The sequence below is a fragment of the Phycodurus eques genome, chromosome 16 (genome assembly GCF_024500275.1).
Source record: "Phycodurus eques isolate BA_2022a chromosome 16, UOR_Pequ_1.1, whole genome shotgun sequence".
Classification (NCBI taxonomy): domain Eukaryota; kingdom Metazoa; phylum Chordata; class Actinopteri; order Syngnathiformes; family Syngnathidae; genus Phycodurus; species Phycodurus eques.
In genome coordinates, this window is record NC_084540.1 from 17,424,060 (window position 1) to 17,448,243 (window position 24,184).

Here is a 24,184-nt window from a genome sequence, read left to right on the forward strand (position 1 = left end):
TGTTTTTTGTTTTTGATAGGGTTCGTCTGGACAAGATGGCCCTCAGGGATCCCCCGGAGAACAGGTAATCTCGACTCATGGACAGTGGTTTGACTTTAAGTGTCTCAAATTGGAATTGGACAAGCTCCAAAAAACACCATCATTGGCTGGAGTATTTATTTACGCTTCATATTATGTTTTAGGGTCCCCAAGGGCCACAGGGAATGCACGGAGAAACAGGACCAAAAGGACCAAATGTGAGTGGACTTATTGGTGATTTTATTATTTGTCTTTCACCTTACTTTTTTAGACATCATTTAGTTTGAGTTTTTGACACAATAACCAAAGATAGTATTTGCCTAGGGTCCACCTGGAAAAGATGGAGTACCAGGTCATCCTGGCCAGAGAGGGGAACCGGTAAGTCGTCTACTGCATTACACGCACGTTTTATTAATTCTTTATACTGTTGCCTTCAGACCCTAACAATAAATGGCCAAAGAGCTGAGAGTTAGCATCATAAACTATAACACAGCAGGCAAACGTTATGACACTAAATGTTCTTGCTTATAAGGGATTCCAAGGCAAAAATGGCCCCCCTGGTCCCCCGGGTGTTGTCGGACCACAGGTAAGAGGATGAACACGTTAATACCGCTATGGCTTTTATTTTGAATCATATTCCACACAGTCAGTAAAAAAAAATGTCCGAATGTCCTTTTTAGGGCAAGTCCGGTGAAACGGGGCCAAACGGCGACAGGGGCCACCCGGGGTCACCGGGATCACCGGGTGAGCAAGGATTACCTGGATCGGCCGGAAAGGAGGGAGCCAAGGTGACTATTTTTTATCGTCACGTCAAGCTCATAATTACTTGGCGGTCCTGTCCTTTTAATTAAAGCCCAAGGACGTGGTCAAAACTTTCAAAGCATTATCTTATCTACTGTTAGCATTCTAACTTCGAAAAGCTCACAGAAAAGATTAGTATTCTTTCTTTGTACGACGCACTAGTTGATGTAATGACTGCATAAGTGCCTGCCGGCCACTCGGTAGAGTTCTTATGTGTGTTGATTATGCGCTTTCCAGGGAGACCTGGGCCCAGCAGGAGGACCAGGAAAGAGTGGCCCTGTAGGGCTCCAGGGATTTCGAGGGAGCAGAGGGATCCCTGGTGCAACGGTATCGCAAAAATTCCGCTACGAGACTCCGCTGAAATTTGCAGCATTTTGATCACAACGGCTATGATGACTCGAAATCATACGACGGAGAAAATCAAATGGCTTGATTGCAAAGTCGTTTGTGTCTCCCTCCAGGGTCCTGAAGGCTTAAAAGGAGGAGAGGGTGTACCTGGTATTGCGGGACTCATTGTAAGTCTAATCTCGAACTATTTCACTTCACCCCATTCGTCTGTGGAGCTTCTGTAATGTAACATGTTAGTACAGAAGAAGAAGAACAGCATCCACTCCCTGAATCACGTCTCTCTTTCTCGTGACCCCCACAGGGTGCCACCGGAGAGAGGGGACCCGCTGGGCCGGCGGGTGCTATTGGCCAGCCAGGGCGCCCCGGCAGTGTGGGCCCCGCGGGGCCCATCGGAGAGAAAGGCGAACCAGTAAGACTCCAAACATTCTGAATTGAGTTTACGCGCCCAATTTGATCCGATGCATAACGATAACCTCGATTGTGTGCGCTTTCATTGTTTCCAAGGGAGAGAAAGGCCCCGCCGGGATGGCCGGGCATGACGGGGAACAAGGACCTTTTGGGCTGCCAGGACCTGTAGGACCACCTGGGCCTCCAGGGGAGGACGGAGACAAGGTATTCAACCCTGACTGACGGACATCACGTTGCACTTTGAAGGCTACAATGACTCACCACTAAAGTGGTATCCTCAAAGGTTCTGTTTGGGTAAAAACCTGTTTGGGATTATACCCGTCTCATTTTGGGCCTGGAATAGGTACCACTAGTTACACTGCATCCAATATTAGCTGTTTGACAAAAATCTACGTATTGTATAGCTCCAAGAACAAGAACTCATCTACTTCAGTAGCCCTATGTGTGCCAATGAAGATGTGTTTGTGTTGACATGAGTGCATCTGTATCCGTAGGGTGAGACAGGAGGACCGGGCCAGAAGGGAAGCAAGGGAGACAAAGGAGAAGCAGTGAGTATGAATTCCATTTGTGACTTGCATCAGCAGGAGGCAGAGGACATCCTGGCTCATAATTGGTTTGGGATAATTCATTATGATAACAGTTTGTCTGTACAATGCACCCCGCCGGGATAATGAGCAGATGGCTTTTAATCATGTCTTCAGCGAAAGTATTTAACAGTCGGTCTGCTTTTTAGGGACCTCCGGGACCTATTGGAATTCAAGGACCCGTGGGCCAGCCAGGAATGCTTGTACGCCGCCATAACTCGCAATACAAAGCATCAATGTGCATCCGCAGTGGATCCTTTGGTTTGTTTCGCAGTGTTGATCCGGCTTTGCGTGTTTCAGGGCGCAGATGGCGAGCTAGGTCCTCGTGGGCAGCAGGGAATGAATGGAGCCAAAGGAGATGAAGGACAGAGGGGCTTTAAGGGACCAACTGGTCCTGCTGGCCTACAGGTAAAAAAGATGAGATTACATTACATACTCAAGATCCAGTAATTAATTCATATTGAAATCCCTGGCTGTCTTCGTGTGCAGGGAATGCCAGGATTGCCAGGGGAGAAAGGAGAAAGTGGGCATGTAGGCTCTATGGTGAGTAAAAATGATGGATGCAACACTAAAATGGTTTATTTTGGGGGGCGGTGCGAGGAGGAGTTGTCATTGCATATATGTAGCTGGACTTTAAACAACAACTTTAAGATTAATCAACAGAATTCTGCCCAATCAGTCAATCCACTAATTATACACACCACAGCTTTGCTTAGTTTTTGCTCTACAGCTTTATTACAGGCCTGTGCTAGAGTAGATTGGCACAAATCAAACCTTCAACCAAATCCTATACCCTTTTGTTATAACAACAATAATGCATTACACTTATATAGCGCTTTTCATGATACTCAGACACTTTACGCTGCCATTCTGCGCCTACGGCCCCTCCGACCACCCCCAAACCTCCAACCACACTCATTCACTATTCGTTATACAGCCCCAAACGTCATTCCCGTGTATGAAATAAGATATTAAGCTCTTTTTTTAATAAAGTCCACTCTTATTTCTGGAGATGAGGCTGTGTTCCTGTATTTTCCCATTGAGCTCTATTTGGAGCAGATTACTATGTAGTACAGTAATCTGCATCTGTTTTGACGTTAGCTCAACATGAAAGAATGTTTGTATTTGAATGTTTGGATCTTAAGGCGACTACATCTACTTAGATTTATTTTATTATTCATTAAAAAAATTTGAGGCAATGCAGACAAATTAGGACTGGACTTTTCCCCCCCGTTTGGTTGATTATAATTGCACCCAAAATGATTCAGATATGAGACAAAGAACGATGAAAGAATTTCCGCTGTTCTGAATGACAAATGGTAGCTTGTGCTCTGCATGAATTAGATTAGATTAAGGTTAGGTTAGATTAATCTCAGTATTGTACAGACGACGCAAGATGGCAGACTGAAGAGCACGTCTGGTTTTACTTTTACTGATCTATTGAGACGCTGCGCAAGTACTCTCTGTGAGGAAAACAAGCTAAGGTCTGCCTGTTCCAGTATTCTCACAGTGCAAACACCTATTTCATTTTCTAATGTAAAGAAATGTACCAAATACCAGTGAACATAGAAGCCAGGACAACATTATACTGCAGAACATGACACACATGAAAATATTAGAGGTGCTTTGTCTTGACAACAGTCTATTAAAAACACATTTTAAACAAACTATTGAAAGATCCTCGTTCATAAGGATTTGCAAATAGGACTGAAAATACTATAATATGCAGGCTAGTAGTCGGCATGCAAACCATCTTGGAAGTAACGGGACGCTGCTGGACACCAAGTGTGTAAAAAAAGCCCCCACGTGTTATCAGAAACGTGTGATGAAAGAGTAAAATACAGAAAGACCATCTCTGAATGAAAGGCGGGTTCACTTTGGTGAAAGTGGAAAAAAAAGATGAGACAAGAGCGACAGAGAGGAAGCAGCGGAGCAATGGAGTGGAAGGAAGAGGCGGGCCGCTGACTGCGAGAAGGAAGGAAGACGGTCGTGACAGCTGCTAATCAGATTAGCCTCAGCCTCGGCTGACTAATGAGCATCCTCCTTTGTGATAGTCATCTCGGTGCGCCGTCAACCATGAGCGCACGCTCTGCAAGATTCTCTACAGCCCCTCTGCTACCACGGCCAGATTATGTAGCGAGATTAAGCCAAAACAGAAAGAGTCAGAAAACAGGAGGTTGCCAAGGACACTTGAGGGACCTTCGTGTATATGTCTGACTGTTACGGATCAGGAATTGTCACCAGTGTGTCCCCACCGAATGGATGTGTGTGCTTTCCACCAGTCTCAAACTAGATCGTGTTCCTTTCTTTCACACTTTTCCTTCCGTTTACTCAACTGAAGCTCACAGCACAGTTGGGATTAATTGCTTGGCCCTCTGTAGCACGGCATTGAGCAGTCCAATCACGTTCTGACTGACTGTTGGCTGAGAGAATATGGTCCTTTTCATAACAGCTTTATTATTACTAAGATGGAGAGAGAGATAGTGGTGGCGTGGCAAATGAGGGTAACGACCTGTCTGGATGTCTATCGTGTCGCTGACATTATGATATCCATGATACATTATGATATTTTGGGCTTCCTCTTGTGAGATCCCATGTAGTTTGATTGATACGATACGTGTTCATTTTCAGCTAAAACGCTAATGAAAACATTTGCTTTCTCTCTTCACAGGGACCCCCAGGACAGCACGGACCTCGAGGCTCCCAGGGGCTAGTTGGCGCAGAGGTAGGGGGGCCCTCGTCCTTTTGTCGTTGTTTTCGTTTGTGTCCCAATCTTAGATTGGGATCACCTCCCTCTCATTTCAGCCACTAAAAACCCAAGATCACAGTACAGACCATTCACGGTGGTACTGACATTACAAACGGTGCGCAAGGAGCCAGTTTGCGCAGAATACGTTGTCACACAGCATGAGAAGGAATGTTCAGTTACTGCTTCTCATTTGATTGTTTTACATTTATAGCCGACCTCTTTTTCATAAATATATTTACTGTGGTTATGAGTTTACGACAGCATAGGTCGGTGACAGACGTTCTGACTTGTGCGAGTTCGGGTTATTGTTAACTGATATAGCAGTGTATTTTTCCAAGTCCAGGTTCAAGAAAAAGTTCAAACTGTTGGTTTTCCCACATTAAAATGCATTGCCACACTGTTGCGCACATGCCAAACCAACAGGTGGCACTATAACCTCTAACTGTAAGATGCCAGAAGTAATTCATGTCTGGAAAAAGCAACTCACGACACGAACAACATGAACAAAACTATAAACATGTTTTCCATATAGCCTCCAATTGAAAATCGCATACATCATAGTTCAGGATGTTGAGCACGGATACCCAACGGCAAGTGTTCGCCCGACCCACCTGGAAAAGCATATTCAGAGCTAAGCCAGCGATATGCAAAACAACTAGTGTTGTCTGTCGCATACCTGAATGACTCATCAAGAAAACATGATGGTTTAACACCAAAGGAATAAAACAAATATTCAAATGACCTGTCTGGGCCACAGAATGAACTGATTCAAGAGCTATATTATTATTTCTCAATTTGAGGGCAGACCAGACATTCAGTGTCATCTACAGTCAACCCCATAACCCCTAACCCACGCATCCCATGTTATGTTCCAGTTTGTGTTATCGTTGTTTCGACCACACTCTCCTATCAGCCTTTGAAAATAGAATTATTAACACATCATAAGGATATAATCCCACACAGAGTAACAGTATAGCTACAGCTTCATTAATAATTTACAAGTATTTGACTGTCAACCCTGAGAGGCGGTTATATTTACCCCGGTAATGGCTGTCCATCTGCATACAGTCTCTCACTTTGCTCAATTATTCAGCATTGAAACTGCAGTAAGCCATGATCCAGAAATGGACTGATATGGGTTCTAGCGGAGTATCCCGTGGGCGGAATGGCATGTGAGGAAAAGCAGTTGGCAGCCGGAGATTGCTTCGTTGTGTTGGCGTTGCGAGATTTTTTTTTTTTTTTTTTTTTTTTTACTCTGTTTGACTAAAGGCAGTGAACGCAGCATGAATACAAATACGCACAAAGTGCTGGCCTCGAATAAGACAAATAGCACCTGCCTCACAATAAATCCACGAAGCAAACCTGACATTGCAGGCTGTGTTTTTCGCAGCAAAGGGAACTGCTGACAAACAAGACAAAAAGGAGACGAAAAATAGCTCCTTTTTCTTTTTGTGCCATCAAAAATATTTGAAAGCTTTCCTTTTTTTTATTTTTATTTTTTTATTTGGGGATCGTCTATCTTTCAGGGCCAAGCGGGAATGCCAGGAGGAGTTGGTGAACCTGGACCTCCTGGAGAGAAGGTCAGAATGTCCCATGAGCAACAGCAACACAAAACCTTACGCTTGTTTTTCTAACGTGTTTTCTCTTCCAGGGTGAGGACGGCGAGGCCGGGGACCCAGGAGCGGTTGGCGAGTCCGGCACTGCTGTGAGTCAAAGTTGGCCCTTCTGTCTTAATCATGGCTTCATTTTTACTTCTCTCCCAGCAACTTTTGTGACATCCTTGGCTGATGTTTCAGGGTATTAAGGGAGACGTAGGGGAGAAGGGAGATTCTGGAGCACCTGGTGCGGCAGGACCTCCAGGAATTAGAGGACTACCCGGAGAGGATGGACCCAAGGGCAATATTGTGCGTCTGTCTGACTGACCACCTTGCCATTGATGTGCTGGAGTAAAACAATCACGTTGAGTGTTGTATTATTGACTGTTCTGCCTCTCAAGGGCCCTGTTGGATTCCCAGGAGATGCAGGACCCCCTGGGGAAATCGGTGTCACTGTAAGCAACTAATGCCCCTTTCCAACACATGGCTCCACTCGCAATGCCATTGACAATATGTGCTACAAGGTACTATTTCTATTATAGTACCTGGTCTTACAGGATTCCAAGCGTGGAGAATCGAAGTAAACCACTGTTGGTCTCTAACTGGTCAAAAGGATTTACCATTAGTGTGTCATCATAGCTTTTGATGAGTGGAAATGAAAGCAATAAACACAAACTCTACCGTTAGCTTATCCTGTTGTGTCTTAGCGCTGGATGCTGCATTATGATACTTCAGTTTCCACTTTGCCGGAGCACCTGTTTTCGCACTTTACCCAGTTTCATCACAAATAAAAATGATCTATAGTGGTCAACAGCCACACGCAAACGTAATACAGGAGACCCTCATGTTATAGGTAATGATTGGGTGTGATTCCAGCGATCATTTATAACATGTATTGCTTATCATTTAGGGAAAAGATGGTGGACCTGGACCTAAAGGTGACGACGGAGAAACAGGCAAAGCGGTGAGGTTTTTTTGGGGGGGGTCTCATGCAGGCGTTAACTTAGACCTGCGTTTACCTACCAATGTTTTGGAATCAAATTATTATCTGCAGGGACCCCCAGGAGCCTCTGGAGAGCCGGGTCCTTCAGGACCTCCCGGACGAAGGGTGAGTTTAATGTGTTACATACGTCTGTATGTGTGTATTTTGTAAGCGCATACAAAACAAGTAGAGTCTTCTTTCAATCAACATATTAAATACACAACCTCAGGGTCATGTGGGCGCTGCAGGATATGAAGGGAAGCAAGGAATGAAAGGAGCCAAGGTGAGCATGACATCTTTAAGCCCGGTGGTCAAAGATTTTGATTTTCTGATGTGTTACGTTCATCATTCTATTCCTTGCCTGTTTTGCTCGGTAGGGAACAACAGGTACCCAAGGTCCAGTGGGTAAAACAGGCCCTGTGGGACCACAAGGGCCCCCAGGCAGGTCTGGTCCAGATGGGCTTCAAGGCATCCCAGGCCCTGCGGTCAGTACACAACATTTGGATCTCTGACTAAACAGCTGATAGTCTGGTTCCATCTCTCAAACTCTGTTGTGTAACCTTGTATTCATTTCTTTAATCTCCAGGGTGAGCAAGGGTTAACTGGTGCACAAGGACAAACTGGACCACCTGGGCCAATGGTGAGCTTCTTACATTGAGCTGATAATAGCGCTAATGAATTGAAAGGCAATTCAGAATATTTTTTTTTAAAATGGTGTCATGCACAATTTCATCAATTTCCCCAATTTAAATCTGCACAATTGAAGTGGCGAACTAACATGTCTGATTTTGTTAACAGGGACCACCGGGACTTCTAGGACTGAAGGGGGACCCAGGAATAGAGGGAGAAAAAGTAAGCGTGCTCGTAAAGTCTATGTCGTGGGAAATAAAGTTGAACCAGTCGTCTGCCTGCAGGGTCACGGTGGGTTACTTGGCTTAGTGGGCCCCCCGGGAGACCCCGGTGAGAAGGGTGACAGAGGCCTGCCTGGTACTGACGGGACACAAGGGCCTAAAGGAGATGAGGTATGGATAGTTGTAACATTGGATGAGCTGTACTGTAGTCGATCTTGAAAATTAAGTTGCCTATTAGTACATTCTTCTGCAATATACACTTAGGGTGTGACTGGCCCACCTGGTCCCACCGGACCACCAGGACCACCTGGTCTGTCAGTAAGTTAGAATTACAAATATGTATATCGGCATTTAAGTAATTTTGCATTCAATTATTATCCAGTTCAATGCATTGATACCTTGATATAATATTGTCACATTTCTTCCTCTGTTTTTAGGGAGCTGGTGGAGAAAAAGGATCCAAGGGCAACATGGTGAGTCAAAAAGAGGGCTTTCAATTTCTACATTGTTGTTTATGTTCCAACAGCTCGACAGGTGTTAGCAATGTGCTGGGGACAAGAAAGAAAGTGTGTGCACCACATAATCATAACCCTCCACTGTGTTTACCTCACGAAAAGCTCAGTGGAATAAAAAGCAGGCTGGCTCGTGTGTGATTTGTCCATTGGGCCCCTTCTAATAGGATTTGTGTGTGATGTGTTTTGAAACCTGCCATACTGTGTCTGGAGAGGAAAAAAAGGCTCTGACCACTGATTGCAGATGCACACAGCTTCATAATCCTGTTACGTAGCAGCCATATGTGCCTGGATGAAGTTTAGCGTTAGCCATGCGGTTCGAGAAAGCCTACAAGCGGCAAATGACTGACATGATGTTCTCCTCTTCTGTTCTCCAGGGTGCCATTGGTTCCAGAGGTGATCCAGGCCCTGCTGGCCTTCCAGGACCTCCAGTCAGTACAAGTTACGATCAGCATAGTGGCCTCCTGGACTTGTTTTTTTTTTTTGTTTGTTTGTTTTTTTCTCCTCATCTTTTAATGTTAAACCCTAGGGACCCGCCGCTACTGTGGTTCAACCCCTGCCAATCCGGGAGGGCAGGAAGAAGAAAAGACGAAACTCTGATCAAGCCGGAACCGTCTCGTCTAGAGAGGAGGAAGTGACTCTCAATATGGAAGACTTTCTGCAAGCAGACCAGCCTTTAGGAGGAGAGGATGGAATGGAAGAAGTCTTCGCCACGCTTTCATCCATGAAAATCGAGGTGGAGCTGATGAGGAGGCCCCTGGGGACCTTTGAAAGCCCGGCACGCACCTGCAAGGAGCTCATGATGGTTCAGCCGGATTTCAAAGATGGTGAGTCAGCGCTTCTTTACACTTGCTATGCTGTCTTTTGTCAGCAAAAGCTTTAAAACAGTACAATCACTTTTTAAATATTTTCTGTGACACCTAACAGATTACTGTGCCTATAAACTACTATTATGTCCTATAATGTTTGAAATAAATTGCACAATTGCTGTATAATTATAAATATGTGAATTTAATGTTAGAAATCTGTGATAACCTAATGCACCAGAAATTATGTAGTAACATGATTGGGAGAAGTCTTCTAACGGCAACCACTGTTGATCTGTGATGAAAATGAGCTTGACGTCCTCTGTCATAACCTACCAGCGTGCGGCTTTCTCTTCATTATGGATAACCGCTTGTCTGTGTGTGCTTTGTAGGAGACTATTGGATTGATCCTAACCAAGGCTGCAACCGCGATGCCTTCAAGGTCTACTGCAACTTCACAGCTGGTGGTGATACATGCCTGGACCCTGACAAGAAGATTGAAATGGTGCGTCTTCAGTGTTTCTGTAACAAGTTCAACTGCCAACTAAATCAGCCTACAATTATTCCCGTTACGGGTGTTTAGGTGAAATTAGCAGCATGGAGCAAAGAGAAACCAGGAAGCTGGTACAGTCAATACAGAAGAGGCAAGAAGGTACAAATTTGCACATCCTAATCGAAGATATTGCAACAATAACTGCTTCGTCTGTGATCGAAGCTAACATCCATGTGCCCGCCAGTTCTCCTACAACGACATGGACGGCAACACCGTACAAGTGGTCCAGCTGACTTTCCTCAAACTACTGAGCGCCACGGCCAAGCAGCGGTTCACATACGCGTGCCAGAACTCGGCGGGCTGGTATGACGGCACGTCGCACTCCTACAACCACGCCCTGCGCTTCCGGGGCGCCAACGACGAGGAGCTGACTAAGGCCAAAAGCTCTTTCATCCGCGCCGTGTACGACGGCTGCCAGGTCGGTGCTGACATCATCCCATTACACTACATTTTTATCATCCATCCAGTTTCTTGTCTTCATTAGGTTCGCGGGGGAGCAGGAGCCTATCCCAGCTGACTTCAGCCTTGTGCACACAAAGATAATCGGGTTGTTTTTGTCCAGATTTTGCCTCTTACCGACTAATAATGACAAACGGCAAATTATTTGATGTTTAACTCATTCGCTGCCAGTCTTCCCAGTTAACATGGATATTTGACTTTTAAAGCCGTCAATGACAATTAATGTGTTAATAAGATTAACCTATAAGATTATTCGGTGGTCTGAGTTATCTTAAGAGTGAATTTGTCCGGATAATAGGGTCCGAAATGGTTCAGGGCCGACAATCTTAAATATTAAACATGTTCGATATTTACGACCAAAAATCATTTGTGTGGGAAAAGCCGACGACTCCCAAGTCCTGACGCCTTCAAATGTGACGTTGAAACGGAATGTAGCCAATTAAGAAATGACCCAGGAACAAGGAAGCGGCTAGAAACAAAAACAAACATGTCCCATCCGTTTTACTTGATCATGCAAGATTTGTATCTTGGAGGACTAGGTTCCAGATCGGTTGTAGAACAATTAAAGAGCCAAAGCAAAATGGAAGGATACGTGCTGACTGAGGACTTTTTTAAAAAAAAAAATATATATATTTTTTTTTAAAATAATTTTTTAAAATAACCGCTTCAACATTTCTCTTTCAGTTGCGTAAAGGCCATGAAAGTACCGTACTGGAGGTGGACTCCCCCTCGGCTGAGCAGCTGCCCATTATGGATGTGTCCGCAACGGACTTTGGCAACAGCAACCAAAAGTTCGGATTCCAAGTTGGACGTGTATGCTTCACTGGCTAAAAAGACAACAACTACCACAAAAAAAAAAAAAAAAAAAAAAAAAAAAAAAAGACAAGACCACTGAACACTGAAAAACCAAAGAAACGGGAGTTTTACCACTGCCCCAAGCAATATTTATTATATTATGTTGTAGATTATTTAAGACTTTCTTCACAGCTCACGTTGGGAATTCATTTGGCTTTACAAGACGACATCAGTTGCAACAACGCACCAAGGGAAATAAGATGTGTTTATATGTTTGTTTGCTTTTTGGGTTTTTTTTGTCTTCAATTTCCTTCCACTTCCATTTGGTCCCGCTCAAGGGTGAACTTATGAGCTACCCAATGTTTTCAAAGACTGCCACCGAGTAATTCCCAGACATTTATTTTAATGCTACCAGGTTACTATACTGACAGTTGCATAGCAGCATCGAATTAGGCGAGCATATATTAAGTCTATCCAGGTGCCATTCTTCATTTTCTGTTTGGGGAAGAGATGAATTATCCCGTTTGCTCTTCAAGTGCAGTTTGATAAACACAATAAGCATTTAATAGCTAATCGTGGACTCTATTGAACTATACAGTGACTCCTTGGTATTCTATAGTCCTATTTTACAAAATCTGTGTTTTCACACGTACTGTATTTGTCTCCTCGCTGCAGGGACATTCCAGGGCAAAAATTAAGAGCATGCTGATTAAAAACATTCATCTCCTCATTGCTCCTTTATACCAAGAGACATGTCATGTAACTCTTGTCATTTTAGAGCCTCACTCGAAGGCATTTGTTTCTCTGTATTATTTATATGTTGAAATATGAACGTGTGACTTGCTCTTCGCCGGTGCTATTTTTTGTTTTGTTTGTTTTTGTGCCTCTGAGGGCTGATCACAGGACGAGTAGGGGGGAGGTGGCGATTGCTCCTTCAGCAGAACGAATGTGCTGAAGGCAAAGGGGAGGGAGTACGTGGTGGGGGGGAGGGTGGCGTGTTACACATCTTCTGGCTGATTGTGCCAATTTCACACGGCCAGTCGCTGGGGACATCTCAGTGGAGCGTGGTTTGCAGCTTTAAAGGGAATCTCCACTCTTGCAAAAAACGTGTTGTAATATTTGCTCGGCACGAAAAGGAGATTTCCCTATTTCCCTATGAAAATGAGCTGAGGTGACATTAAAAGTGTAGATCTCAGTTCATTGTTACATCAGGCGATCACTACATGTTTAACGTCTTTAAAGGGGAACGAAAGCCATGTTCCCCCCACAAGAATATGTTGTATGTCACGCCACTAGTTTAAAAATGGTATTCTGATTAATATTTTTCAAAATTTTAGTTTGGGTTCAAACCACCATGTCATCAACTTGTCTTTAGGCTAGTTATCGCAACACACACGGGAAGGCCGCTCAACGGTTTTCCAGGTTTGGTCACATGATATTCACAACGCAAGTACGAACGCAGTTGTGAGACTAATTTTGGTCGACAGAAGAGGGCGATATTGCCCAACTTGGCGACCCCCTGGGATGGATGACAATTGGTGCATTAATCTGTTTATTTTTGATTCCACAAGCGCAACATTAATTTGAATACAGTGTTTTGACAAGTAGGGGCACATACAATGTATTATTGCCCCCCGCCCCAAAAAAGAAAAAAAGGCTTTAGTTCCCTTTTAAATGAACAAATGGTGCTATGCATTGTTTTATGACGTCAAAATGTGCATCCAGCCTGGGTGATTTGAAATGTACCCTTCCTCCGGTCCTAGCCTGTGTGACCCCTTGTGTGCATGGCATTTTGTGTGTGTGATTTTCCATACTGTACCGTTATTCTTTAGACCAAGATGTTTAGCCTGAACTGAACATAAATGTATCCGTCAGCCAAACAAAAATTAAGTGGTGTGAATAAAGGCGGTGGGGAAATGATACAGTTGAGTGATGGTCGGCTGACCTCCCAGACAGTCGAGATCAAGACTGACAACCAGCAGATGATGTCAGCAGTGCTCGGTCTCAACTTCATTTATTTCAATTAGCCCGTTTTAGTCCTCCAGAGGGAAGGAGGAGGCAGAGTTGCAGGAGAGATAAAGAGAAAGGTCAGAAATGACAAAGGATTCTATTTTTACATTTTTGGTAGATCTCGTGACACGAGCTTTCTATATAACCTCAAATTGATCATTATATTTATGCAAGTCCAGGATGTTTGTCGCGAACCCCAAAGACGTATTACAGCTTGACGAACAAGTTGCCAGCATAGAAACGACATTCCGACGAACACCCTTCAACTTCTACAAATTCAACCTACTGTACATTTTGTGGGGGGGGGAGAAAAAAAAAAGCACTTCAAAAGTCGCTCAAGTTTCATACAAATCTGTACTTCTATACTCAAGTGTGTTGCTCGCCACTGCTGCCGCATGCAGAATTGGAGCAGTAGTGTTGGTCTATATTTGGCATTGTGGAGCTACTTTCAGGCAGAGAACGTAATTTAGCTGTTCTGTTGTCTCTATGTTTGCTCTCTGGCTCACATCCCAGCCTCGTTAGATTTAGGGACGAAACTGTCTGTAGCCTCCTTCAGATGTGCGTTATCATGAGTCAGATCCTCCCTCCGCTCCGTCTCTGCCTAAACTGCCACATGAACGAGGGAACAAGTCAAACTCTACTACCGAAAAACAATGTAGTCTGAGGAGGATGGGGGGGGGGGAATAAAATAAAATATAATTAAATTAAAACAAAACCTTGGCAAGGCAGAATTCAACCATTTTTGGGAATAAATTGTGCCTAAAAATCACTCCAAAAAATAAATACAAAATCTGCACTACAACCATACATGTACAACAATCTTTGAAGGACTACTTTTTACTTTTAGTCTTATTATTTTAAAATCACTTTTTATGACACAATTTTTGGCAAATCCCCCCCACTTCTGAGGAGGAGTCGTTATTTTCCAGACCGGTGATGTGTGTGCGAGTTCAAACTCACCACAGGTCTACGGTATTATCCCAGGAAGGGAATCATTTAGACCAGTGAAAGGGACAGAAAGCAAAGCACTGCGTGGCAGTAGCATGAATCTGCACTTTATAGCAAGCTATTCCTCATTAAAGAAAAGGGAGGCCAAGCGATCGATCGGCTATCTTGTTCCGCATAGCGTGGGAGATATTAGCGGGAATATTGGACGAGGAAAGAAGTTTGTATGAATGAGTTAGGCCAATTTAGACATGCACAGCTGTTCATAAATCCTGAGCAGGCAGCGCTAATGAAGAACCTTAGCCCTGATATGCAGTGTGTGTCCGTGTGTGTGTCCATATGTGTGTTGTGGAAGAGAGAGAGAGGTGGAGAGTAATAGCAACATGAACCGATTCCTCAATAAAGATGCTCACCCCCAATAAATCACAGCAATGAGCAGTAGAGACAGTGATGCAGCTGTGGCTCGAATCTCAAGTCAAAAAGTCAGAGAAAGTCATCGTTTCCGTTCACTCTGATGGATCGCACCCCTCTCGCACTTGATCAAACACCCCCCCAAAACGACCCTCTCTCTTCCTTCTGCTCCATCTCATCCAATACATTTCTCTCCCTCGCTTTCCTGTCGTTCTCCATCGCCGCTCTAAAGAAGGATCGATGCCGCCCCGCCGAGCATCAGTTCCCGCGATGGTGAATGCGAAGTGCAGCATTGCTCATAAAGCCAAAGTAGAAATAAATGTGTGCTAAAGAACCAAAAGGTCATTCGACAAAGATGGCGTCGGCCTTTTCTGTCTCTGTCGTTGCAAAGACCAATTAAATCAATGGTGCCCACTTCTAAAGCAACCTTGGGATTAAAAAAATTAAAAATAAACAGATCATCATTGCAAATGTTGCATAACGATCTACTGCTCCAAGAATTAGCCCGCTTAAAAAGTAACCTCCTTGAGGGGACAAGGCTTTGAAATACATTATTAATCAAACATTTTTTTTTTTTTTAAATGAACTTCTTGTCATACAATTTGTTCAGACTATTTGGATCAATAAAAGCACTTGATGCCAATAATAAAGTAACCTCGCGAGGAAACAAAAATAAACGGGGAATGAAAAATATTTTGAAGGACCATCATTTGCCGAAGAACCGTTCGCCGTTTTAAAAAAATTAATAAATAAAGTGTTAAACTTTAGTATAAACCTGACAGTAGTACATTAGTGAAATTATTGATTAAAAAAATAAAACTTTTGGCCGCATCTTGTACTTCTAACTTGATTTTTAGCAAACCACCACGCCTGAGGGAGAACAACCTATCAGAGACAGAAGGCATGACCGACGAGGTGTCAATCACACTCATAGCCGGTTACCGGCAAACCCCTGCAGCCTGGCGCTGACCTAATAGCACGAGCTTCAGGACCTTTGCTGAAACTATTCACTTCACTAAGAGAAATAAAGTATCTCTTACCTGAAATTGAGCTTGCATGTGTGCTGCTGAAATTCTTGTAATTTCCTGTTATTGAAAAACAACAAGAGAGACGTTCGAAAACAAAAATGGAATGATCACAATTCGCTTACCAATTTACAATTAACACAGAACAAGAAAAAAATAATAATGTGGCAATTCACCACAGCATGAGGCTCAAGAGCAAAAAGTCCTCGCATTCAAGTGCACAACTTTTACAGCTATTTAATAACTAATGGATTTTCTTGCAAAATTTTGGAAGGAATCAACGCAAATGATGGAACTTTGACAGCCGAGAGAACCTCACCATTCTCAGTTTGAGCTAGAATTATTAGAATTATTCTTATTAGTTCGAAAGGGTCTCGGGAAAAACCTCTCACTTCTCTCCATTTTAAAAAGTAGACGCCGGGCCACTGACTGACAAGCCTGACATCATGATTTCCTCCGGCGACGCTGTGAAACGGAGGCCTTTCGTAAAACTCGGTCGTCTTTCCTCCTCCGCCCTCAAAGACACATCAAACAATCATTTCTCGTCGACTCCCAACAAAGAGCGGCAAAGCGCTGATTGAACGCTTTGTTTGCCCAACAAACCGCCATCGACTCTCGAGGCTTCAATCTGAATCCCATTAGGGCTCTCTTTGAAGCAGATGTTAACATCTTTACATGCAAATGCGTTACGGCTAGGTTAACAAGTGTACTCGTGTAAGTGTGTGCGCGCGTGTGTGTCATTGTGGCTGCATTAATGATTGAGAAGAGGTTTGAGGTGAGCGCTTTGAGACGGCGAGTTGAGTGACCGGGCTCATGAATAGTGATGGCCGACAGCTGCTCATTAACGTCAGCCAACACACAAACAAACACGTTCGCACACGCACGCACACACACACACACACACACACACACCTGTGCAGATGTGCCGCACAACACTAAAATCCAATGAACTCCCTTCATCTAGCTCCCATGTGGCCGCTGTACGCAAAGTTGACTATTTCAATTACTTTCTGAAAACAATACAATTAATCAACATTTGACAGTATTTTGATGACACTTTGCTTAATTTTGAATGAATGCATCAACAGGACCCTTGAATGTTTCCTCTAAAAAAAAAAGTGGAATAAAAAAATGATTATTCTGGAATCAACCACATCTGTTCTTTACACAAATTATAAACTGATAACAAAATGATGGAATGAACAAAACTGTTTTTGTTGCATTATACATATGTATACATACACACACACACACACATTATATATATGTGGAAAGCATGTAAAAACCTGACACCTTGCTGACCTAATGACAAATGTGCACAATTTAGACAATATTCAATATTGGTGTCGAATGGAAATATCGAGTACGCTTTTTGTTTCCATGACGACCAGGGCCGGAACTTGGGCTTTGCAACGAGGCCAGGGCGACTCAGTGTTGCCAACGTCGCGACTTTTCCGACTTTTCTAGCGACTATTTTTCAAAAACGTGACAGGAAACAAATCTAAATACTTCTTGTGACTGTTTAAATCTTTACATTCTATTTAATTCTGTTATTACCTAATATTTTTACAAAGTACAGTACTGAAGTGGGCTATTTTTCTTGTTAAAAAAAAAAAAAAAATCCATTAAAAAAACTGTTTTTTTTTTTTTTGTGGGTCTGCAACCGATAACATCTGGAACCGATGACATTTCCATTCATTTCTATGGGGAAAGATGATTTGTACCACCCAGTTCCTTAAACAAAAACTTGGTTGTTTAGTTACACACTTGTTGGGTGGGCGGGCACTCCACAAATGCAACTAATTAGTTTACAATTAAAAAGTCAGTTGGCTGTAATACGTCCCCTTTTAAAGATTAATTCCTTGAACGGATAGATGAATTGATATCTTTATGATTCTTTAAGGAATGTGAGAATCCCCACCAATATTCTGAACTCCTGCTTCCATTCCAGAGGTGTACTGAGCGGAAGAATGCCTGCCGGGAGGTCTGACTGCTTGTGGGCCTCAACTATTTTACAGTATATTGTGGTCACAATCAATAGTGGCGACTAGTACATTTCACCTCAGTAGCTTCAAGACACATTCAGAATTCTTAAATTTTTTTTTGTGGAGGGGATATCATTTCAGCCACGTACCGCGCATCGCATAGATTCAGCTCACTTACTCTCACTTTTATTGCTTTTCCTCCGTAGCCTGGGAACCACCTTCTTAATTACACAACGCCACCAGCCGCTCCCATCACAGTTAACCCAGAAGGCAGAGGGACACGCGAGTGGAGATGATCATACATTCAGAGCACGTATAGACTTTACTGACCAGTGTGAATTGCTATTTTTTAATTTATTTTTTTTTTTTTTTTTTTTTTTGAAGTGCCGCACGTAGGGTTCTTCAGACGGTTTAGTGCGAGTGGGACGAACCCACTCTCTGCCACCTCTAGTTTCATCTTGGCTCTGCAATCTAACTGGCTCTCCGCCTCTTATTCCCCTCACTATACCGCATCAACACATCCTCACTAGCCCAAGGTAACAGCACGCCATCACTCCGCAACGTCCATGTTCTTACTCCATCCTCGTGCCTCAAGCCCTCGAACGCCATATACAGGTGAGCTGGCCGTGCGTGACGACAACATGTCGCCATGGCAACACAGGAGCCGGCGGCAAGGGGGACGAGTTGTCCGGGCGTGCGGCGGTTCCGCATATTTGAATGGTAATGACAATAAATTGATGCTTGCCGCACACCGTCCGGCATCGAATACAACGCGGCGCACTTACAGCACAAGCAACTTCAAGGGGTAGTTGACGGAAATAAACGCACACTCCTGTAAAGCCAAGCACCCTTGATGGTTGGACAAGTAAAAATTGGACCAAAATCTTCTGGTAAAAACAACTGTCCATCAATTTTCTATTGCTCTTCTCCTCAGTTGGGTTCAGATCAAATCAAATTTTATTTATGTAACACTTATATAACACCACCGTGCCGCCCCCTCCCATTCCCACAAACGCAAACACACCCATACGAACGCACAAATTCACAAATAGTGTTGTGACGTTAATTAGTTCCTTATTCTAATTTACTGTATTAGTTTTCTGCTTCTTTGTCTTGAAAAACATTTGGCATATCAAAAGAATTTGTGCTCATGTACAGTATACATAATGTGTATATACATTTTTTCATTTATATCCCGATACATCGGTTATCGGCCACTATATCGGATATCGGCTTTTTTTAGTCCTCCAACATTGGTATCGGCATCAGCCCCCAAAACCTCACATTGTTCGGGCAATGGAAATGTAATAAAATGCCAGTGTTTAGCCCGAAGCAAGCTCCAATTACCAGCAACCCTAAAGAGGACAAACGGTATAAAATGCAATAAAATGTTTATTGAACTGAAGTGATCCATTCATCAATCCTTACATATTCTAAAGTGTTTGTCTCATTAGGGTTGCAGGTGAGCTGGCACGGAGATTTCAAAACCCACAACCTCAGGACAGTGAAGCAGAGATGGAGAAAAAAAATAAATATTTCATGCATAATCACAGGTGATGATCCAAAATTAATACATAAATTTAAAACATAAATAAATAAATAAATAAAGCAGCGCTTGTTTTTCTTTAGCTTTTTAAGCAACATGCAAAAGAAGGCACAACCTCAAAGGGTGTTTGTCACTTGCTAATAATTGCATTATGTTGACAGTTAACATCTTTTGATTTTAAACATTGATGACAGTTATGATGGTGACAGTTTTAGTCCTGGAACAGATTATTTCAACTAATTCCACTTCAAAACGCAAACAAAACCAACGTTCTGGAACGGAGTGTTGTTCAACCAGCCACTGTAAATTTCCAGCATGTCATTACTTTTTCTTTTCAAATCTAATCAGCTGTCATCATAAACCAAAACTCTTCCACTCATTCACACAAAGCTAATCAATAACCTGCGGGGATGAAATCCATCACAAAATCAATTAATGTGTTTAATAATCACACATTGGGGGGGGGTTCCGGGGTGTTTAGTGTGTATCTGGCCGAAAGTGACGCACGGATAAATCTCCACACTCTGCTCTGTCCGTGTCGTCCCACTGTCCAGAAGACTGACCATCTGTCACCCTTTTTTGGCCGCAAATCATCGCGTATTGACTGGGACCCGACTGGAGGGATCAGGGCTAAAATAAATAGGAAGTCAGTGACCATGAAGCGCTCCCTCACCGCTCCCAAACGCCAAAGGAAGGTGCATATTTTGACAAAGCATGTTTTTCTCCAACATGGAGCTTCACCTCTTATTTAGACACCACACCTTTACCTTTCCATCCTGATGTATTCAGGCAATATTTTGTTGCACATGGACCTTTCCACCATTTGCCTCCCCAGGAAATCAAAAAAATGCACAATAAAATACTAATAGCTGCACATTGGTCTGATTGTATATTTAATACAATTTAAACGATTAATTTGCACGACTGGAAACGTAGCATTTGTTTCCTCTCCCCGCTTTCCAAGGTTAGACTTTGGCATAAAATCATTTAAATCCTTTACATTTTTTGACATTTGTGTTACTCCCTATCCCAATTATATTTTCATTTTATTTATTAAAAAGAAAAAAAAAAAAAAGTCTGGGTGGTTGGGTGCTTTTCTATAGGGAGTTTGGTTAAAATCTCAGTTCAGACCTGTGAGCTAAATTATTTTACGTTTTTGTTTATTTTTTAAATGATTTTTTTTTTTATTGAATCACTAACGTGCTTAAGGTCAACATGTTTTTAGTATAAATGGCTCGTGACTACATTTAATGTATTTGCTAATTTTATGCTAAAACCTCACTCCTGTTACTTTCAGTCTTGTTACTAAATTTTGGAGTAAAGCTTTTGTAGGTTGATACTGTTAACGAGGAGTTTTATATATACTGTAGCACTGGTATTAATTAATGTGCCATATGTCATGAATACAATCAGTTGTTTACTTACTGTACTGAGCAGCAATACGTTCCTTTTCCAGGTCTATGGGCATCTTTTACTGGTTTCCTACAATGGTGGCCTCGCACAAAAAAGGACACTTGGAGGTCACTGAGCTGAAGTCGCAGACATCACACGTGATAGAATATGGATAGATCAAACTTCATAATGGAGTCATTTCTAATGTCGTCAGTTCGACCTTTCCTGTCAGTCCAACAGTCCTGCGACAAGGGGTGTGTGTGCGGGGGGTTGGGGTGGGGGAGCCAATCAGACATTCAGTGAGTCACTGTCGTCTCAGGAGGCACAAAAGGATATTAGAAGACAGGACAGGTCTTCAGATCTAATAAGAGAGACTTGAACAGAACGAATAGACATCTTGGAAGTTGGATGTTTTCATGCTGGGAATTCTGACCTCGTCTTACCTTGGTCCGTGCTTTAGTTGGTCAGCTGTCCCAAAAGGGTATCGATATTATAGAAAATTGACTTTTTATTGTTCGTATACAACAATCTCTGGAGGGCCTGCCAACCCATCAAGTGCGAAACGACACAAGCAAGTAAATCTTTTGTTGTATGTACAGTATATTTCTGAAAACATTTCTGTGTGCGAGCCGTTGTGAATACAGCGAATCGTGTCATCACAATTCGGATCATTTACACAGCATTCCCCCTCACTGATTTTCTCCATCTTCTAAAGCCAAAAGGGCACAAAGAGCAGATTAGCATTCGCTAAAAGCTTCGCTTCTGATAAGCGGCAGGAATTGATCGCTAGGTGAAGCTATCAACGAGGTGAGGGGTCAGGGGTTAATTTGTGTCTGCCGATGTGTGCACTGCATCCGCCCCGTGAGTACACCAGTTGAGCGTGTGATGCGCTGCCTCCATGAGTAAAAATGGTGATGAGGTTCAGAAAGTGAGATGAAAGGCATCGTGTAATTCTTCATCCTTGGAGTATTTTCATGAAAGGATGTCAGACGTGTTATTAGGACATCTCGCAACCATTTGAAACTGGAAAAAATATATATACATAACACAGCGAACCCTGATTTTTTTGCGGTTTGGGATTCATGAATTTACCCATTTGCTGATTTTTTTTTGGGAGAACCTTTCCTCTGTTATTTGCTCAACTCAGTTATTCTCTTTGAGTGGAGCGCAAAAACACTGAATAGATGAGCCATCGGTGGCATCTTGGTGCCAAGGAGCTATGTCGCAGTGAGTTGAAGAACTTCATTTAGACAAAAGTAGTGCTTTCTCTCTCTCTCCTCTCTCTCTCGCTCTCTCTCCTTTACAAAAGTAATGCTTAATTGCCACCATCTTGAGGCATCTTGGTGGCAACGAACAACGTTAAAGTCAGTTGAGGAGCTTCATTTTGACTAGTGCTTCTCCGCCAATTTGGGGTCTGTATAGATCATTTGCAGCAGGCCTCCGTCACTATCAAATATCAGTGGCAACACTGAATGTCGCCTTTAAATATTATATTATCTTAGATTCAGCATTATGTTGCCCACATTTTTTTTTTTAGCAGTCCGTCTACCACCAGGGACGTTATTGAAATGTGCTAATTTATGCCAAAAACACATGCACACACACACCAATTGAGAATCACCTATTTTTATTTTTATGTGGCCAAATAAACATAATTAAATGTCACTGAAACAGTCTACAGAATTGTGCCTCTGTCACTCGTATGCCCTGCAAAGTGCTTCCATTTGTGCGTCACGCAAACATGCTTGACTCCACTGAATAATTGCACTGCAGCTCTTGTTTTCGCTGCTAGCTAATGGTCTTCCAAGGTGTGTTCACAGATTTACTCGTTATGGTACATACAGTACACATACTGAATAGTGAATAGTGTCTGTAAGAGTTCTATAAGGAGGCAACAACAAACGTGTGTGAAATAAAAGGATGTGTGTTAAAGTCTGCTGGTGTCCCTTAAAAGTTGCCCTAATAGAAATTCCTAAAAATATAAATTTTCGGACGTACGTAGTGTAGTGGTTCACCTAGAGCAGATCTATAACATCGAGCAATACATAGGAGCAATCGCAACAAGCCATAGATATATAACATACGAACATTGGAGTAAATACACGCAGTGAGCAGGCTAAGTTAATTGGCATTTAGGATAACAACAGTGTAGCATTATTTTACAAATAATACTTGTGCTGTACCTTGGACAAATGATGGGCCTTTTGATTTTGGAGGGATTCAAGTGACAACAACCGCATAGCTTTAAAAATATCATTTTGTGGTGCATAGATAAACATTACGAAGGTTCTTGATTTAATCTAGATACGTTATTAAGAAAAGAACGGTACAAATGGAAGCAGTCGAGCAGCTTTAGAGTGGAGATGCTTTGGACATGGGTAGTAATGTAATGTAATAATAGGGTTATGGTTTAAGTTTGCTGAAGTCGTGTGACCAGTAGAGTGCTGACCTGAAACTTTATTTTGCGCACCGAGGCAAAGTTATGTCCTGTTGTGTTCCTTTGACTTCATGAAAATAATGCAAAAGGAGACCATGGAAAATTAAAAAACCTTTTCCTCCACTCACACTAACACCTGAAAAGTGCTGAGTCCACATTTCCTTCTGGCCGGGTCCGCTCGGGAGTGCGTTTTGGAAGATATTGGTCAGCGCAGAGGCAAACGAAAGCATTTAATCATCTGTGGAAAGGGAACAAACTAAAAGGACAAATAATCTCTTGAGTGTTTTATGAATAGCTATAATGCCTTTAAAAGGATTTATTCTATAATTAAACGCATCGGTGGCAGTCTTTAACTTCACCATGAGGTGGAATGTTTGCAGATTGTGCTCTGTGGTTCAGCTGCTCGAGTCACCATGTTTTAATTATGTAAAAAAAATATTTATCGTGCTCGTCTTCATCTTTGGGAACACAAAAATGGGAACGCAGTCCGAATGCGTGCGTAGAGAACCCAAAACACCAGAATCCGGGATGCTTCACCCACAAGTCTCCTACTCTTGACATTCATAAATATTCTGATGCTTCAGAACCTTACTACAAAAAATAAATAAATAAAATAAATAAAAAACTAGCAGCAGATGCATGAAAAAAAACATTAGGTTGGTGCAATTTTCAATGGAGCAGAAACAAAACGTAAACAACACATTTCTGCTGGTTTCTCCCGCCTCGGGCAACGTGGACTTCGGATTTGTCTTCCTCTCCTGCAGCATTATGAATTATATTTCCATCCAATTAAAACATAAACAAAGGCTGGACAAAACTTGGGAAGCAGCCTACTTTGTGTAGTATAGATTAACTGACCCCTTTGCAATGCAGATCAATTCTGGATCTACAAGTACTGTTTTGGTCTCATTCTCCACAGTAAACTGTTCACCAGAGTAGCATCAGGCTTGTAGAAGTATCACAGAAAATGGC

General features: G+C 42.7%; 1 protein-coding gene across 1 annotated transcript in view; it reads left to right on the forward strand.

Moving 5' to 3' along the window:
• Nucleotides 1-11,526, forward strand: part of col5a3a (collagen, type V, alpha 3a) — a 53,775-nt gene extending 42,249 nt beyond the window's left edge. The window contains 33 exon segments of the mRNA XM_061700045.1: nt 20-64; nt 183-236; nt 343-396; nt 551-604; nt 699-806; nt 1,057-1,146; nt 1,281-1,334; nt 1,469-1,576; nt 1,672-1,779; nt 2,070-2,123; nt 2,309-2,362; nt 2,460-2,567; nt 2,649-2,702; nt 4,831-4,884; nt 6,435-6,488; nt 6,560-6,613; nt 6,705-6,812; nt 6,905-6,958; nt 7,414-7,467; nt 7,558-7,611; nt 7,715-7,768; nt 7,863-7,970; nt 8,072-8,125; nt 8,284-8,337; nt 8,400-8,507; nt 8,601-8,654; nt 8,774-8,809; nt 9,226-9,279; nt 9,378-9,675; nt 10,047-10,159; nt 10,238-10,306; nt 10,392-10,625; nt 11,351-11,526. Of these exon segments, the coding sequence (XP_061556029.1) occupies nt 20-64; nt 183-236; nt 343-396; nt 551-604; nt 699-806; nt 1,057-1,146; nt 1,281-1,334; nt 1,469-1,576; nt 1,672-1,779; nt 2,070-2,123; nt 2,309-2,362; nt 2,460-2,567; nt 2,649-2,702; nt 4,831-4,884; nt 6,435-6,488; nt 6,560-6,613; nt 6,705-6,812; nt 6,905-6,958; nt 7,414-7,467; nt 7,558-7,611; nt 7,715-7,768; nt 7,863-7,970; nt 8,072-8,125; nt 8,284-8,337; nt 8,400-8,507; nt 8,601-8,654; nt 8,774-8,809; nt 9,226-9,279; nt 9,378-9,675; nt 10,047-10,159; nt 10,238-10,306; nt 10,392-10,625; nt 11,351-11,497 (2,760 nt within the window). The 3' untranslated portion in view covers nt 11,498-11,526.
• The last annotated feature ends 12,658 nt before the right edge of the window (nt 11,527-24,184 follow it).